This window comes from Neovison vison, chromosome 5 (genome assembly GCF_020171115.1).
Source record: "Neovison vison isolate M4711 chromosome 5, ASM_NN_V1, whole genome shotgun sequence".
NCBI classification, from domain to species: Eukaryota; Metazoa; Chordata; class Mammalia; order Carnivora; family Mustelidae; genus Neogale; species Neogale vison.
The window spans coordinates 59,402,804-59,421,676 of NC_058095.1; the positions used below are offsets into that span (position 1 = coordinate 59,402,804).

General features: G+C 52.0%; 1 protein-coding gene across 3 annotated transcripts in view; it reads left to right on the forward strand.

The window, feature by feature from the left end:
• The window catches only part of SHISA6 (shisa family member 6), a 276,600-nt gene that overhangs the window by 5,446 nt on the left and 252,281 nt on the right, over positions 1 to 18,873 (forward strand). For all 3 annotated transcript variants that reach the window (XM_044249116.1, XM_044249117.1, XM_044249118.1), the window contains exon 2: positions 16,527 to 16,687. In XM_044249116.1, coding sequence (XP_044105051.1) covers positions 16,527 to 16,687 — 161 coding nt within the window. The remainder of the gene's footprint in view (positions 1 to 16,526; positions 16,688 to 18,873) is intronic.

Below are 18,873 nucleotides of genomic sequence, written 5' to 3' on the forward strand. Positions count from 1 at the left end.
GTCCTTCCCCTTTGCACTCCTCGATTTCTCCAGGGCCTGGCAGGATTGACTGCCCTTAGATCTTAACTTCCCGGCTGCCTTTCCATAGAGTGCGAATCCCCACCACGGGCTGGAAGGGGCGGCCAGCCGCTGGCGCTGGCCGTGGGATGTCACCCCCTCACCTCTCTCTTTGCCACCGTGCCCCGTGCAACGTGCTGCTTAGCCTGCTTTTAAGATTATGTCGAACTCAGGTGCATCTTGTCTTAACAATCTTAATTTTATCCCTGGACGACGTCCATCCGGCAGAACCACAAAATTGCCTTGCGAGCTTGCCGGTGACTTGTCTCACATGGGCGATGGGGAAGGGACTGTATTAGAACCTGGGTTTAATTTGTTTTTTAAATACCTTCTGATGTGATTGTTTTTTTCTCCCTCTCTTTCCTCTGTTTTGGGAAACTCCAGCCCATTGTTTTTCCCTGAGTCACATCTCTGACCTCCTGTTTCTCATTGGTACTTGGAACAGGGCAGAGGGCTTGGTGTAAGGGGTTTACCCACAAACCTCAGAGGGTCTCTGTCCCTTGGCCTTGAGCAGGCTATTTCAGACCCTTTTGAGATGATTGCTCCCCCTGTCTGTTCTTCTTTTATCTTTAGAAGTGAAACCAGATTGTCCTGAAAAGGCAGAGGAATACAGTTGACCCTTGAACAGTACCGGTTTGAATTGTGCGGGTCCCCCGATACACAGATTTTTTTTTTTTAAATAGTTTTATTCTGCATTTTTTTAAAACGTAGGCTCCACGTCTGATGTGGGGCTCGAACTCACAACCCTGAGATCAAGAGTCACATGCTCTCCCAACTGAGTCAGCCAGGCACCCTCAGATTTTTTTTTTTCCCAATAAATTCAGCACAGAACTGAAAACGAGTTTTTTCTTACCATTTTCTGGCCATTTTCTTCTCTCCAGCTTGGTTTACTGTAAGAATAGAGTGTATGTGTGGGTTGGCTGCCATGTTATTGGGAAGGTCGGGCTCAACAGTAGGCTGTTAGTAGTAGTTAAGCTTTGGGGGAGTCAGAAATTATCCTTGGATTTTCAGCTGCACAAGGGGTTTGTTGCCACTAACACCTGCCTTGCTCAAGGGCCAACCATACGCTTTATTATTTTGTCATCATTATAGAATTGTAGAATTTTTATTACAGGCCAGTCATGTAGCCTAACTTCCTGATTTTACAGGCCAGGGGATGCCCAGGGAGGCCAGATCATAATGCCAGGGGTCCCCAGCTAGCGGGGGGAGGGGGGAGGCCTGACCGGAAAGCTGGGGGCGGGGCTGGGGCTGGGCCCCGCCCACTTTCCTGGCACGGTGTGGCCCAGCCAGGTCTCCTGCAGTGAGCACCCATGATGGCTTTACTTTATGCACCTGTTTCTCGGTCGCAACCGGGTAACTCCCCAGATGTTTGGAGTAGTGAGTGAGGGACTTCTAGCCTTTCTCCTTTCCCTCCATTGCTTTGGTCCTTCCTCATTCAGTTTGACCATCGCCTAAAATGATTTCTGTCCGTCTTCCCCAGTCCCCTTGCAGTTTTCTCCAGGTCCCTTTGCAGAGGGCGATGACCTGATCTAAGCACCGTCCTTTAATCGGATCCGAGGAATGCAGAGCACAGAAGAGAGGGAATGAAACAAAAGCCAGAAAGTTGTGAACCATGGGAAAGGGCCACCAAGCAAAACTATGGGCCGACCTCTGTAATTCAGAATGTGGGCTCTGAATGCTTTCTCTCTCTCCCAGAAATGGGGTGTGTGTGTGTGTGTGGGGGGAAATACCGAGACCTACCAGGTTCAATGAGTTTCAGTTTTGCGAGAGACCACCAGAGACCTCCAGGCGTCCTGTGGGCCCAATGTGGGGGGGATTTCCCCTTTGTCCTCCAGGATGGCTCCCCGCATATATGACAGCTCTGTGAGTCCCAGAGGCACGCTCACTGCTGCCAGCCCTTGCCTGTTCCCAGGGCTGGGCCATGACCCCACAGGGACAGAGTGGACGCAAGGCGAAGGGTCCAGAGAAGCTTTTAGAAGGATGGCTAACGAAGCTGGAGATTTAGGTCTGGCCATTCTGTGACATTCATCTTGATGGCAGGCAATGTGGGACCCCTCTCCTACAATGCACCCGATCCTAACTTTGAAAGAGCCAGGACATCCCTATCCTAATATGTCCTCCATCCAAGCAGTCACCTTGGGAGGTCCCAGGCTGCCTCTTCTCCAGAAAATGTTGCCACGGTTCCTCCTGGAAGTGTTCTTGGAGCCCAAGGCATGTCATTTCGACTCTCCGTAACGGCACAGATTTTTATCCTCTTAGGGTAGATGTGATTCTTGTAAGCAGCGATGAGTCACCGGGCTGAGGACGATGAATGGAATCGGTGATCGGCCAGTCATTCGCAGACACAAAGGGCGCCTCCGGTAATGAGACCTGCCCTCCTGGGAGCCGCATGGCCGCTGTCCCCCAGAGGCTGGGCCCAGAGGAGGTGTTCCAGTAAGGAAGGGCAGCCTTGTAAAGCCGAGCCCGGAGGCCATGGGGGCCACTTTGCAGAGACCATGCTGCATGCAAGAAGGTATCACCAGCCTTCCCCAAATCAGCCTCATGTCCTATTAGCATGTCCCGGCAGACAGTGGAGGCCTTGGGGAAAGAAAGCACTCGAATATGCAGGGAAGAAAGTTCAAATAACTGCCCAGAGAGAGAGAGAACCATAAAAAAAAAAAAAAAAAAAAAAGTCCCACATTTTTTCATGAGATAAGTAGACAACTCAATTTAGATTTTTAATTTGATTCTGAGGGTTGCGGGACCCAAATTCTTGGGCATACATGCAGCCGGGCTTGGGGTCAGAGCTGGAGGGTCTCTGCGCCCTCCCGTCTGTCCGTGTGGATGCCATCACCTCCGCGATCTGGCGTTCGCGTCAGGTCCCCGCTGGGGCCACACAGCCCTTGGACAGGTAGAAGTGTTTGTACGCACAGGGAGGTGGGGCTGGCCCTGACCGTGGCATGTGGATTCCTACATGAACTGCACTCCCCCTGGCCCCTCCTCCCAGATTGCGTGTGCGCCAGGACACAGCCTCTGGTCCCTGCACATCCCCTAAGGGGCACTCTTGTTGGACCCTGAAGGGGTCAACCCTGCTCTGTGGCTGGGAAGCCCCCTTCCTCTGCTCAAAGGTGAAGATGGGAGAAGGTCTGTTTCCCGGAAGCTTACACAACTCCGTCTTCTGTGCACCTGTAGAAAGCCGGCCTTGAGGAGGGCCAGAGGCTGCAGTGCGAGCACGGCTCAAGGTCACCTGGATGAAACAGAGAGGGTGGTAGGGAAAGGCTGACCAGAGCTCTCAGTGTCCAGGGCTTCCTCTGTGCCTGGAACCCTGCTATGTACTGGACATAAACTGTCTCATTGCATCCTTCCTTCACCGTCTGGGGATAAGTGCCCATTGCACGGAGGAGGAAATCAGCTCAGAGAGGCTTAGTAACTGGCCTAAGGTCACACAGCTAGAACATGGCCAGTCTCTATCTCCATGCGGGGGTAGCTGGCTCCCACCGCCCCAGATGTAAATGGGTCAGGGATGCTCCGACTCTTTGAGAAAGCAAAGAGGCCTCTGACCGTGCCCTGGCACGGGTTATCATGGTGAGAAATGAGGGCATTTCTCAAGCCCTGCAGATCAGGGTGCCACAGAACCGGGCTGGTGGCCTCGCTTGTATGGCCTGTAGGGCCTGAGGCCGCCAGGGCAGTGCAAAGCCTTGTTTTCAAAGAATGGATCACGTTGGCGGAGGATGGTGAAGGCAACACAAAGAAAATGGAAAAAACAAAAGGGAAGCAAAACACCCTGATTCCATGGAGGAACACCAACAACAAAAACAACAATCCTTTACCATTGTTGGCAGAAACCTGTCCTCCCCACCCCCACCCCCGAACCCCCACCCCGGGGCAGTTCTGCACGAGTCCAGCTCTGGAGAGTAATAGAGGCGCTGGGGAGAGGAAGTGATTTGGGGACGAGGGGATGGATCTCGGGCCCTTCCCGGTTCTAATTACCGAGACCTGCGGCTCCCAAGCAGTTCCATTTATCACGGCCCCCTCCCTGCCTCATTTATAACACGTAGCACAGGGCGCACCAGGCAGAGTCTGGCCCGACTCACTGCTGCTTGCCGCTCTGGTCCTGCACTTTCCCTGTGTTAATGCTCCCAGCCGGGTCTCCTCATTCTTCCTTCTTATCAGGTGTTTCTCTGCTTCTTGTGACCTGGAGTCCCCTGTCCTGAAAGGCATGCTTGAAGGAGGGCACCCCGGGGAGCCCTCAGCGCCCTGGCCTTTTCTCCCAAACTTCCGTTGTCCTGGTCAGTGGTGGTGGTCAGGGCCGTGGTGGTGGTCAGTTGTGCGGCTCACACTCCCTGGCCTGTGGTGCCCGGGGCAGGGTCCCTGATGGTGAGAGGCACTCACCTGACGGAGGGCAGGTGTAGGAACAATTTCTCTAGCTTTCTCCAGGGAGTGGAAGGTTCGTGGACACCATTTCCAGTCCCCATCCCGGCTCAGACCCATTCAGGTCAGAGGAACAGGAGAACCCCTGTTCCTCCTTGCTTACGCCCACTGTCCCCACCTCGAGACCATGGAGGCCAAGTTCCAGCCAGGCTCTGGGTGGCTACAACCTTGGCCCTGCGTTTGGGAGAGAGGAGTCACTGCTTTCTGCAGGCTTCCCAAACACTCATTATTCCTTGCTTTTTTGGCATTTGGTCTTGTGTACTGTTCTCATTAGCTCCGGTATTAAAGTCTCATTACTTAGGACATCTGTCCTCTGGACATATTCGCGGCTCCCTTAGCCAAATGTCCTCTTCTGGGAAGGATGGTTTCCGGCGTGTCCCCTCTTGGATCTTCCTTCGGTCTTGCTGCCCCAGTGAGGAGGGATTTGAACCCAAGAGGGCTTGCGGGGGAGTGGCTGTTAATTTTAAGTGGTGTCTGAGCGTGGGTTCCAGAGCTCACCCATCCCCTTCCTTTGGAGGTCTTGGGACTGCAGACCCTTGCTGTCATCCCTAAGGGTTGGGTAAGAATGGCCATCAGTCCCCACCTCTCAGGCACTGGAAGAATCAGGATTCTTTTTGATTGAACTAGCAGTCGGCCCTCTGTGTCTTTTTTGACTGCATCCCGAGAAGTTTGCTCGAACTTTCCCAAGGGATGATGCAGTTCTCCTACCTGTCCTGCTTTTTTGGATCCCCCTTCACTTCTGTTGGGTTGGGTCCCTTTCCTCTCTCTCTCCCTCCGGCTCCCCTTCTTGAACTCGTCCTGCTGTAACTTCATTAAACGGCATCGACTGAGACTCTGCTAATTCCGCGTGTATCCAGATCGGACCTGGGTGACATTGTTTTTCTTTACTCTGTCTGATAAAAATCTGTGATGAACAGATTAATAGCTCAGACAAGACTGCAAAGATTGTGCAGGGCACAGAGACCACGCGGTAGGACAGATTTTTCAAGCAGGCTCTTCCTAGACGGTTGGCATGCTAATTACCAATCATTCTTATCTATTCCATGAAGTAGCTCTCCAGCTCCACAAAGATCAATGTTTTGGGTTTTGTTTTGTTGTTGTTTTTCCTAGCCTACTTTGTAATCTTGCAATGGCCCCGGGAGTAGTAAGAATGCATTTCCTTTAAAGTGTTTTTGAATTTCCCTGCCTCTTTCACTGATTGGGATTGAGTAGATTGGGAATGCTTGACCTTAGGCTGCTTCAAGTTCCCTTTTTAATTCCCTCTGGGGGGCTCCTGCTAATTGCCCCTCTTGTCTCTTGTTTCTTTTCTTTCCTACTGCCCTGAGTTTTTAGAATCTGGAAACTGTCTCTCTTTTAGCATTGCAAACTCTGCAGTGGGTCCTCCCAAAATCCAGAAGGTTCTCCTCATTCCCTCTTGCCCCAGGATGAGCCCCTGGACACTGGGGGTTAGGAACCCAGGGTTTCCTGGGAGCTGAGGTAAGAGACAGGCTAATCCCACCTTTTTGGATCACTTCCGGTTGCCATACCCTTGGGTGAGTCCCTTGGCCCCGACTTTGGTCTGTCAACCTGGCTGTGGAGCTGTGTTCTTCTCAGGCCCCATTCTGATCTCAGCCACCCCAGGAGGATGAGGCAAGCAGAATGTACATCCGTACATCAAATGCATCAGTCCCGGGAGAAAATGCATTTTCCTTGCACACTCCCTTCAGGTAAGAATGGTGTGATGGCTTGACTTTAGCATCTTAAACTCATAGCATCTCTTGGGTGAAGGGGACTTGGGAGCTATTTTGGTCCTCGCATACATGTGCATTGATACCTGGGCTCCCTCTGTTCCTGGAGTGTTCCGTTAGGTTCTGAGGACGTAATTCTCGTTAATTTTTACGGGGAGCCAACATCGACTTCTTGGCATGAGGTGTCTCCAGTGGAACAACCCATAGGAAATGGATCTTTTCTTCTGGAAGACAAGAAGTCTTCTTTCTCTATGGAGATGTCAAGGGCATGCCCCCTTCAGTCTCCCTTTTCCTTGGATAAACATCCCTAGCTACAAGTCTGTTCCTCATGGGACATGCATTCAAGTGTTCGTACCCGTGCGAGGGTGGTTCACATCAAAATGGGCTTATAAATCTCTAGCAGAACCCCCAGCAACACGCAGGTCTTGGTCATTCAGGTGCCTTGCAAATGTCTGAAGATTCATTTTGGGAAATTGGTGGGTCTCCAGGGCTAGGCATCTGTCCGTCTCCCCGACCAGGATATCAGGATGACACGTGTGTTTGCTTGTCTCGTTCACACCTGTATTTTATGCCTGGAGCAGTGCCTGGCACAGGCAGGTGCTCAGTTAATGGGGTTGAACGAAGAGTTGGCGTAAGTAATGAAATTGGGGAGGACGTTGGCTGTTCTCTGCGTGGACCCCACTCTTCTGATGGTTCTGTCGATGCGAAGATAGTTGAGTTTGGAAGTGCCAGTCATGTTTATACTTTTTTTTTTTTTTTAAAGAAGAAAGGAAGGAAGGAAAAGGGAAATAGGAAGAACGAAAAACAAAAACAGCCCAGCTGAAACCTTTGCAGCAAACTTCTCCCTGGCTAGTGTGATGCGTTTGCTCTTTTAGGCCCCGCTGGAGTCCTGATTTGTTTTGCTCACAAAGTGAAACTCCTTGCTTTTCGGCTGAGCTCTCTCTTGGAGCATCCTCCCAGTCTAGCGGAAACACAGCTGCTGACGGCCTCGCGGACAGGAACGGACACTCTTCCTTGCACGTGGCAGTCAGAGGCCAGGTTCAGGGTTCAGGGAACACAGCTGTGTGACCAGACGCATGCCTGTCCCGAGGCCTGATTGGAAAAGATGGGACGTGGGTGGTCCCTTCCAGGATGACCTGTGGCCATTGTGTGCCAGAGTTCGGCCCATCTGGCACCGTAGACGCAGGCCTCTGGGAAGCCCTGCTTCCATCCTTACTTCTGCTGTGCTCCTGTGGGCTGTGCCTGAGCAGACACGAGGAGGTTGTCGCTGGATTTATTTATTATGCAAATATTTATATAGTGCTTGCCCGTTGCCGGGTTCTGTCTGAAGTGCTCTACGAATATTAACTCATTTAATCTCTGCGGTAACTCAGAAGAGGTAGACTTTCTTTTTGGTTTTATTATTTCAGCTTTATTTTTTCAATGAGGAAACAGAACCGCAGGGCACCCACGTAGCTAGCTGGTGATCGTCAGCATACTAAGTGGTCACCATTCCCGCTCGGGGACTCTGGCTGCAGGAACCCCCATGATAGGCTGCCCCACCTTCCTTTGGTCTCAGCCCTGGATTTTGGTTCACGCACCTATGGCACGCTGAGAGAACGATGCCGAGATAACAAAAGGAAAACACCGGTGGTGGGTACATGTATGCCCTCCTGTGTCATCTGCCTGTCCACTGCTACGCTGACAAATCTTGGGAGCATTTTTGTTTTCCCCCAGTTCGAAGTGGTAGATGCCCTCGACCCATCGAGCTCTTGGATTCGTTCTCAGACGATCCAGATGTTTCTAGAAAGTCTAGGCATGGTGTTGACGCTGCCCCATTTTCCAATCCCGGGTAAATTTTCACATGATTCATGAGGCCAGGAATGCAGAGTGTGATGGGTATACTGTGAGGGGCAGACGGGGGAGGGGAGGAAGGCCGCCAGAGGAGGCATGTCTGTGCTCCAGCTGGCTCAGGGCTAACCATCACGTCACAGCCCCCCGACAGGTGCCCGTCGGGATGGAGCAACGGGGCCAGCTTACCTGGAAAGCAAAGCAGGCTTGCCGAGCCTTCCCTCCCTGGGTCCTGCGGTGTTCACTGACCACGATGAATTCCCATTGTGCCCGGGGACAACTCAGACCCCCAGAACAGCTCAGTGCAGATGCGCAAACATTGTTACCACAACAAAGGAGATCTCCACACCCATTTGGAGCCTCTCTTGAGCGGTCTCGTGCAGACACAAAGCTAGCAGCTGTGTTTTTCAAGTGGACTATGAGAGAACCAGAAATAAGAACTAAATGAAGCCATTCTCCTCGGCCGGTGTTTATTAAAAATATATTCACTTTGATTGTCCGGAGCGCGTGTTTTGGAGAATTAAAGGCACGCCGACTGCCCAGGAAACAGGTAGGAGGAGGAAGTTACAGAGGACTCTTGCTCTTCCAGCATCCCGCAAAAGCTCTCTTCTCTGGGACTCCGATAACCAGAATACTCAACTTAACCAGATTAGAATGTCGGCATTCTACTTCTAAGAGAAATACAAAAGGAGCCATCAGAGATTTACTTAAGGAGGGAAAACGGAAAAGAAAAAAAAAAAAAAAACAACCTTTCATGGTTCATCCTGCAGTCTTTACACAAATAACTGGATTTTCCTAGAATAGTCCGGATTTTGCTTAGTGTTCTCCAAAGAGAGCTAAAGATTAGGCTGCTGGCCCTCTCCTGGAAGAAACTTGCATTCTTTTTAAAATATATATATATTATATTCAGTATATTCTACTTAATTAGGCAGGAATGCTTTTAGAAAATTCTTCAAGATCAAGAACGTTCTCATTAGTCCTCAGGAGTAAGAGCATTAACCAGAATAGCTTATTCATGGAGTAGTTGATCCGTTTGGCCTTTTATCACACCTATCCAACAGCAGAAATGTCTTCCTACTCCCTCTGGAAAGCGAAAAGACACAGTTAGGGGTCGAAACGAGCCAGCTTGCCTTGTCCTTGGCAGAGAAAAGCTTCCTGGACACGACGTGAACTTAGTTTCTCCCATCCGTGGCATTTATGGGGCTCAGAACTCCCAAGAAAGAAGCTCCACGAGGCCCAGGGACTGAGTGCTGGGTAGGAGGACAAGGGTTTGGTAGAGCAACACCGTGGCTCCTCACTAGGGCTGTTGGTGTTCTGCTCAGGACTCAGTGGGACCAAACAGTTGCCCTCTAAAAACAACGTAAAAATGTTCTGGCTGCTGGTGTCGATGACTCACGGAGGTCGCTAGGAATGGGTAGCCGAGAGGGAGCTGGCTTCTGTTTGGGCCAATTTTTCCGCTAACCATTGAGCACTCCTACAACCTTGGGTTCAGAGACCCTTGGAGGGATGCGTTAGGTGGATGGAGAGACGGGTGGATGGACGGGCATGCGCATGAATGAGGGGATGAATGGATAATCCGGTGGTTTAAAGGAAGCCTCTGCCTCTTCACCCACCCATGGGTAGACTCTGGATTTACCACCTCCTAGTTGTGTGCCACTGGGCCATATGGCTAGCCTTGCAAAGTCTTAGTATTCCCAACAGTTATGGCTCCGATAGCATCTCCCAAATCCTGTCATTTTGAGGGTTGGAGGATAGGGTGGGTGTAAGAGTTTAGCATGAGTGTCTGGTACAGAGTCAACCCTCAGTCAGTGATAGTGGTCCATTTCCTAAGCCTTTGAGTTCCTGCTGACTTTCCCAAGCAGGCAAGGTTATGAAGCAAAGGCTACGAAGGTTTTATTTCTCTCTTGTCCAGGGGAACCACATGCCCTTTTTAGAAAGAGTCCGTGTCTCTGGAATGCAGGTGGCAGCCCGTGAAAATGTTGACCAGGCCTGGTCGCCGGTGTCCAGACAACTCAACACGTGGGGTGTTCAAACACACGTCCATTTCCTTGGGATCGCTGGCGTTGTTAACCAGGGTTTTTAAGCAGGTGAATCAGGAGTCTTGACCCAAATCGTTCACTTACTGTTTGTTTCTCAGTGCCCAGATGTTAGCTGGCATTCGCTAAGTTGGTAGACCCAGGTGGAGAGACCCGACGGACTCACGGGTGCAAGCAGACCCAGCACAAGGCAGTGAGATCAACGCAGGCCGCGGTCCCAGTGAGCAGAAGGACATCCCGCAGACTCGGGTCCCGCACCTCCGATTTGAATTTCTCTTCCATCACATTCCAGCCCTAGAATCCGTCAGAGCCTCAGTTCCAGGTTAAAAATCAGGGCAGGACTGCCTGCCGAGGTCACGCAGGGTTCGTGTGGGTATCACGGCGGATCAGGCGGGCGAGGGCGTGTAGGACCAGGTTAGTGGGGCACAGACGTGCAGGGGTGTCTCAGTGATGCAGATGGTGAAGACACACGCAGTGGTTCCCGAGGACCCCTGAAGTTTCCTGGCCTGAATGCTCATATACGACGGTTTGCTCTGCTCCGACTTGCTGCCCAGTTAATTTACTCTCCCCTGCTCGCCACGCATCCAGGAAAGCCAAGGAATCCGTGTGCCAGAGGGAGCGGCGAGCCAAGGCCATGATTTGGGTAATTCAGGCAAAGCTTTTGTTACACTTACCCGGATACGGCAGCAAATGTGGCGCGGGGCTTTGGGGGGGGGTGCGGGGGCAGTTTGGGATGATTAGCAAGATTCCTTAAGTTCTTTTTTTTTATTTTATTATATAAACTCTATGCCCAATGTGGGACTTGAATTCACGACCCTGAGATCAGGAGTCCCGTGCCCCACCAGCTAGACCAGCCAGCCACCCCCAAGACTCTTCAGGTCCTTAAATGAGAAGCTTGTAGTGGGCCGGGGCGGGGCGGGGGGTTCGCCCTTGGCTGGGAAGCCCCCTCTGTCCTCGCTGGCCTGGCCCTCTCCTGTTCCCACTGCCCCTCCCCTGTCGGAGCCCCTCCCCCTCCTTTACCTTCTGAGTCATTTCTGAGCGCTTTCTCTGAATTTCTTTTTGTTCCTCACTTCCCCCTTGTCCTCCCTCCAACTTCCTGTTCCTGCCCAGGTCCGTTCTCTCGTCCGTCTGTATCCCTTTCTCTCCAGGCCAGTCTCTGCCTCCCCACTGCCTCTCTGTGGCTCTGAGTTCCTGCTTTACTGTGTGCCTTCCTTCGTCCTGTCTCTCCCCTCCTCTGTCCGCCTGTCCAGCTCTGTCTTCTCCTCCCTTCTGCCCCCCTCTCGGACCTGGAAAGGGCTGCCCACTCTCTTCTTGCGAGCCCCGCCTCCCCATCCCTCCCTGACCGATTTTCTTTCCCATGGTTGGAAAATAGCTCAGGCCCTAACCCATTTCCTGGGGCACATCCAGATTAATGAGATGGGACTGGAATGGCACGTTTCAGAATTAGAATAATATTTATCAAGCACCCCGGGGAGAAGGGGTTGGAAGATGGAGAGCAGCAAAGGGACGGGAGCAAGGAAGGGAGGTCACGGGTTGGGGGGGCCCAGGCAAGGGGCTCTGAGGGCAGCTGCCTGAGGGCACCACTCCTAAGGACAACGCCTGGGAATTAGGGCCACCTCTCCCCTTGCCAGAAGGTGGGGGACCTGGGAGCGTGGCCCTGGCTGGCATGTTCCTCATTAGGGACCCCACGGGGCAAGCCTGCCTCTTTAGGAACACCTTCTCTAGTGCATCTCTCCCCCTTGGCTGTGCCGCCCCGCTCAGCCCAGCCAAGCCGGCATCTGGAAAGGATACGGGGCAAGTCACTGTCTTCACGAGGCGACGGCCTCGCTGTACCCCAGTTTAAACTCCTTCTCTGGCCGCAGGCCAGACCCAAGCACAGCGCTGTGCACTGAGCCTGACGTTCTCCGGCAAAGTGCCTTCCCTCCACCCTTGAGTCCGCAGAGCCTGCGTCCTGCAAGGCTTCTCAGGGGACGGGTGTCAAGGGCCTCCCCGGCCTTCCAGAGGGGAGCTCTGCTCGAAAATCGCATCTCTGCTGCGTCCTTTCTTGCCTGATGAGCAGCCCCAGGGCCAATCTCCTCGGAAATTGGAATGGGAGCTGAAAGCGGTGGGGACAGGCCCAATCTCCACGCCTTTCTCTGGGCAGTGTGCAGCCCAGGTCCCAACACACAGGCCCCCTCCTGGGGGACGTCCCCTTCGGTATCTCGGGGCCAGCCCCGTGTCTCATCCTGGTGAGGGCTGCTCACTAGGTATCTGGGGATCTGGATTTCACTGAGCCTGAATCAAAGCCTGGCTTCCCCTCGTGCTGCCCGGAGGTAGCTCAGGGCTTCTTAACCTCGCCACTGCTGACTCTTAGGGTCGGGTCCTTCTTTGTTGTAGGGGCCGGCCTGGGTGTCGTGGGATGTTTAGATGTTTAGCAACGTCCTTGGCCTCTGCTCACCGGAAGCCAGGAGCACTGCCCTTCCCAGGCATGGCTGCCAAAAACGTCTCTGGACATTGCCAAATGCCCCCTCCCCGAGGGCGGGGGAGGGACAGAATCACCGTGGAGAAGCACGGATGGAGGCTCAGTCTTGGCCTCCCCAACGTCGTGGACTTCACCACAAGACCCTGTCCTCCTTCACAGGCACCAGAGGGATGGGAGTCCTTATAAACACTTGAGAAGCAAGAAACAGATAATTAATATATACTTTTTTTTTTTTTTTTGGAATAGCAGCTTTTTTGAAATGTAACGCACCTGCCATAGAATTCATCGTTCCATTTTAGAGTGTACAGTTTGGTGCTTTCTGGATGTCCCCCTGCCCCCTCCCCCGCCCTGAGTGGTCTAGCTAGCCTTTGAGAACATGTTCATCTCCCCAGAGGAAACCCCGAACCTATGAGCAATCACTCTTCACTTTCCCCAGCCCCTGGTCACCGCAAATCTGCTTTCCGTCTCTGTGGGTCTGCCTAACCTGGACATGTTCTGTAAACAGAATCCCATAACACATGGTCTTCACTGACTGCTGAAGTTTCATGGTATCTGCTGGGACATCATTGCTTTTTTCAGGCTGAATAAGGGATACCTGGGTGGCTCAGTTGGTTAAGCATCTGCCTTTGGCTGGGGTCGTGATCCCAGGGTCCTGGGATTGAATCCCACCTCGGGCTCCCTGCTCAGCCTGCTTCTCCCTCTCCCTCTGACCCCTGTTCATGTTTGCTCTCTCTTTCTCTCAAATAAATAAATAAAATCTAAAAAAAAAAAAAAAGGCGGAGTAAATAACCCATCGTGTGAGTATTCCACATTTTCTTTTTCCTTTCATTCGTCAGTGGACTTCTGGGCTGTTCCCACCTTCCGGTGATTATCGGTAACGCTGCTAGGAACCTTCATAGGTGTCGTGTGGACATGTGTTTTCATTTCTGCTGGGTCTCCACCTAGGAGTGGAATTGCTGGTCCGTAGGGTGACTCTATGTTTAACCTTTTGAGGGATTGCCCAACCCTTTACCAAAAGGCCTGCACTCTCTTACCTTCCCCAGCAGCCGTGAGTGAAGGTTCCCAGTTCTCCACCGCCTTGCCAACATTTGGTATTGTCCAACTTCTTGGTGAGAGCTCTTTAAGTAGGTTTGGACGACTGTCTTCTCGTGGTTTTGATTTGCATTTCCCCCATCACTAATGACATAGAGCTGCTTTTCACGTGCACCTTCTTGGGAGAAATGTCTTTTCTATCCTTCCTCCATATTTAAGCTGGGTCTTGTGTTGATTTTTATTATTGAGTTCTAAGAGTTCTTTACATATTCTGGATATAAGTGTCCTCTCAGACACATGATTTACAAATATTTTCTCCCATTTTCTTTTTTTTCAAGATTTTATTTATTTATTTGACAGACGGAGATCCCAAGTAGGCAGAGAGGCAGGCAGAGAGAGAGGGAGAAGGAAGCAGGCTCCCTGCTGAGCAGAGAGCCCGATGAGGGGCTCGATCCCAAGACCCTGAGATCATGACCTGAGCCGAAGGCAGAGGCCTCAAAGCACTGAGCCACCCAGCTGCACCTCTCCCATTTCCTTGATGGTCGTGTTGCCTTTTCTGGATCATACCTTCGGATGCAGGCACGTTTTTTTTTTATTTTGGCGGAGTCTGGGATTTCTGCTTTTTTCTTTGCTTCCTCGTGATTTTAGTGTCACCTATACGAAACCACTGCCAAACCTCAGGTCACAAAGATGTACTTTAATATTTTCTTCGAAGAGTTTGTAGTTTTGGCTCCAGTATTTAGCTCCATGATCCACTTTGAGTGAATTTTTTCATGTGGTGTGAATGAAGGGTCCAATTTCATTCTAGGGCATGTGGCTTTCCATTTGTCCCAATACTATTTGTAGAGGAAACTGCTCTTCTCTCATTGAGTGGTCTTGGCACCTTGTTAAAAATCAATTGGCCATAGACGTAGGAGTTTTATTTCTGGGCTCTCGGTTCTAGTCCATTGGCCTATATTTCTGTAATAACTTTCAAGCTTCCTGTTTCCTTACCATGGGAACGTGGTAGCAAAGTGTCTTTGTTAGCTGGAGGAATGCAGGAACACAGGATAACTTGCATAGATGTGTGGTGACAGAAATACGGAAAATATTTATAACACGTTGGAATTAGAAGAGATCTCACCGGAAGGGCCATGGTAGTCTAAACCCTTTGTTTCGCTGATGGGGGGGAAAAGATTAAATTTCCATTTTCGAGGTTAGCAGAGCTGCCCAAAGTCGGACAGCTCATTTGGGATTAGGACCCAGATCTCTGGACCTTTCAGGGCCGTGCGAGCTTCTCAGACCCTGAATGTCCAGTCTCTGACCCGGACCCCGGGTCCGCCAGAACCTCCTTCCCCAGCCTGGTGAGCTCCTGTGTTCTCCCTCTCCGCTTGGCCCCTCCCCGTGAACAGCTGGGTGCTGACATGCATCCGTTCCTCCCCTTCCAGCCAGAGGGAGGAGAACACCAGCCAGGGGAGAGCGTTTGGAACATCTGAAATTGCTAGATGAGTGCCAGCAAATGATTAAGATTGCCAGGTTGATGCTCTCCTCCTTGGAAGGTTCAGCATGTCAGAGGCAACATAATGGAAGGCAGCAATTCACTCTCAGACAGCCTTTAGACTGCGAGGGGGCGGGTGCTGGGCGTCGGAGTCCTGGTGTGAAGGAAGCTGGGGGGTGGGCCCCCCCAGTAGCCAGAAGAGTCCTTGCACAGCTTGTGCAGAACAGGGGTACACTCAGAACCGGGGGCGTGGTCCCGAGATGGCCTTCCTTCTCCGGGAGGTGGGGGTCTCCTGTAGCTTGTCCACACTCCCCTTCGCAGCCTCAGACTCCCCCTGCCTATGTCTGTTTTTTTTTTTTTTTTTTTTCCCCGTGAACGGTGGCCACACGGCGCCCCAGCCGAGCGACTCCCGTCTGAAACTAGGGGGCGGAGCGATTTCGCCGAAACTGTGAGCCCTTCGGTGATGGGAACTGTGTCCCGTTTGCCTCTGGCTCTGCGGTGACGCGTGCCTGCTGGGTCTGCCATGCATGCACGTTCGGTGGTTGAAGGGTCATGTTGCCTGAATACGGGTTGCTCGAAGTCGGGGTTGCTGGGTCTCTTGCGGAGAGGCTGGGCCTCTTCAGCTGCAGCAGCCGCTCTGTGCATCTCTGTTTCTTCCTCTCCTTGGTGTGTTTTCCTCTTCCTGTTTGTAATCGCCTCCTTGGGGCTCCAGCTGTGATCACTGCCTGCACCGTCCACGTGGTCGGGTGTTTACCTTGTTATCCGTGTGTCCCGTCTTTGCGGTTACATCACACTTTTCACTCATTGTTTTTTTTTTAAAGATTTTGTATTTATTTGAAAAAGAGAGAGAGAGAATAAGCATGAGTGGGGGGGGCAGAAGCAGGCTCCCCGCTGAGAGATGGGGGGGCAGGGGGCTAGAACCCAGAACCCCGAGATCATGACCCAAGCCGAAGGCAGCCCCTTCACTGTCGGAGCCCCCAGGAACCCCGTAGATCACACTTTTCTTTGATGCGAGATCTGTGTGTCGGGTCCCCAGTACACAGTACATGCACAGTATGTGGTGGGTGTTTCTCAAAGGGGCGATCGTGCCCATGTTGTTCATAACCTGCTGCTGGAGATGAGGCCACTGATGGCAGCCCTTCCCTGTGGGGACGTCATGCTGGCCAGCTGTGCACGTATCTGCCTGGCATGGGGGCGGTTTGGGTAGCCAGTATTTTGAAAGGGCTCCTGTGATATAAATTGAATACAGAAACCGTAATCGCTGCCCTTTAATGCCTGTACCCCAAAGCATGGCATCTTCTACCCTCTACCCCCCTAAACCCCCCAGCCCAAGGATCAGCCCCCGACGTAGCTGCGGCTCCTGAGAACAAAGCGTCATGTTTGTGTCTCCTCCCGTAGCTCTGTCCACCAAAGGGTCCCCGGAAGTAAGTCAGTTCCCTCTGTGGTCCTGTCCACCTGCCCCGTGCGTCTCACCGTGTGATTTCCTCTTCGTTTAGGGCGCTGGCCGACATCTTAAGACAACAGGGACCAATCCCCATAGCACACTGTGAAAGAGAAACTATGTCGGCCATCAATACGTCTCCCAAAGAGAGCACACCGGTCCGATCGTCCTCCAAAAACCACTACACCCCCGTGCGCACCGCCAAGCAGACTCCAGGTAAGTGAGCGCTGATGGCCTTGCGTCTTTGCTGGGGGCGGAGAGAGGGTTTCTGGTAGAGGTGTTGGTGATGTTTTGCTCTGGCGGGGGGGGGGGGGCAGGTGGCGCTCCACGGCTGTGGAAGACGGGCCACGGGGATGAGCCTGGGGACCGTCTCCTGCGGAGGGCTGGACATCAGAGAGGCCGTGCCGTGGAGCGTCCTGGCTGGGGGGAGAATGGATGATTCGGGACAGCCGTGATTGAGTCAGTGGCTGGCGTACTCTCTTACCCGAGAGGAGGCTTGTCGCGGGTGTGGTGGAAGTGTGGTCACGCACCAGCCCATGGGACGGGGTGGTTTAGGTCGCCCGGGACGCCAGACCCATAATGAGAAGTGGCCGCGATCAGTTCCAACCCTTGGGATCTCAGAACGTGCTTCCTGAGAGTAGGGATTGTGTCTGTATTATAGGGGGACGTCGTCCCATGCTCTGTAGATACCCCCGGGTATATGACGAGTTGCCGTGTTCTAGTGGTCATCACGAGAGCAGGGAAGCAGGCCATATGGACGGACGCACGGAGCTCAGTAAAATTCAGCGGCTTGGGCGAGATCACTAAGATGTTAGTGATCATAACAACATCAGCGATGCAGTAACAGAACTCCCGTTTATTTGGATCCTGCTCTGTGCCAAGTGATACACTGACCATTTTACGTGCATTTCCTTACTTTTTCTTTGCAGCGGTCTTCCAAGTTCTTATATTGTCTCGATATCGTAAGAGGAACAGAAAGGTTCAGCAGTTTTTCCTAAGGACGTGTGGGGAGAGAGCAAGCCAGGCTCCAGACCCAGACGTAGAGGTTTCGACAGTCAGGGCTAGAAAATCCTAAGATCCTAACCCAGTTGGGGACACGAATCCAACGGGTCTGAGTGGACAGTTTCCTTCCAAGTGCAGCTGGGCAAGTGCAGCTGTCATTTCCCACCGTGAATGTAACCAGACAGCCTAGTATTGAGCCCTGCCCCTGGTGCAACTTTCACTTTGCTACTTGGACCTGAAAGCTTGACATCCACCCCCTAACGCCTCTCGGAGGACAGGCTATAGGGTCTGAGCTTTAACTGCAGCAAGGGCACTCATCGCTTGGTGCCAGGAAGTACATCCCAAATTCAGAAGTGTAGTGAATGCGCTGCCGAGGTCAGATTTCTTTTCCATTCATTCTTGAACTTCAGTTTATTAAATCAGAGACTACACACTTGCCTTACCTTCTGAGGATCCGATAGAAGGGAAGGATACTCGTCTTCAAAAATATCCACCTGTGTATAAGTACATGTATTCATCCAACATTTTTTTTATTAAAGATTTTTATTTATTTATTTGATAGACAGAGAGAGATCACAAATAGGCAGAGAGGCAGGCAGAGAGGGAGGGGGAAGCAGGCTCCCTGCTGAGCAGAGAGCCCGATATGGGGCTCGATCCCAGGACCCTGAGATCGTCACCTCAGCCGAAGGCAGAAGCTTAAACCACTGAGCCACCCAGGCGCCCCTCATCCAACATTTTTAATATGACTTAAGGGGATTCACGGTCCCTTCCAAAGTTAGAAGTCGCTGATTGAAAAGTAAAGAGAGAGATGGACCTTTGCAAAAAGTCTGTGATGCACTTTTAGCCTTACTGTCTTCATAGATGCTGGAGATGTTACATCTGCTTAGCAGTGGCGGGAAGCTTGGCAAGAACCACCCAGACTGGTGGTCCTCTGTCTAGCTGCCCATCAGGATCACCTGGGAGCTCTTAAAAATGCTGATGCCTAGGTCCTGCACATGAACCTGAATTTTCCAGGGACATGCCTGGGCATGAACCTGAATTTTCCAGGGACATGCCTGGGCGTTATTGCTTGGGAAAATCTTCCTAAGGTGACTCTAACGCTCAGACAGGGTAAAGAACCGTTGGTCCAGGTGGATTCCTCATTTTATGAGTAAAGACACTAAAGGCTATGCCGGTGGCTCTCAAACTTGGATTCGCACCAGGAGCTTTAAAAAACGAGGGCTACCTGGGTCCCACCCCCTGATAGAGAGTGTGGTTTCACGGGGGCGGGAGGTGGTGCTGAAATCTTCCCCAGTTGATTCTGTTGTGGAGCAAAGTTTGGGAATCGTTGGGCAGTGGAGAAGAGCAGAAAGGTACCATTCTCACTAATCCTTATTTTTGTTGATCGCTGTTGTTTAATC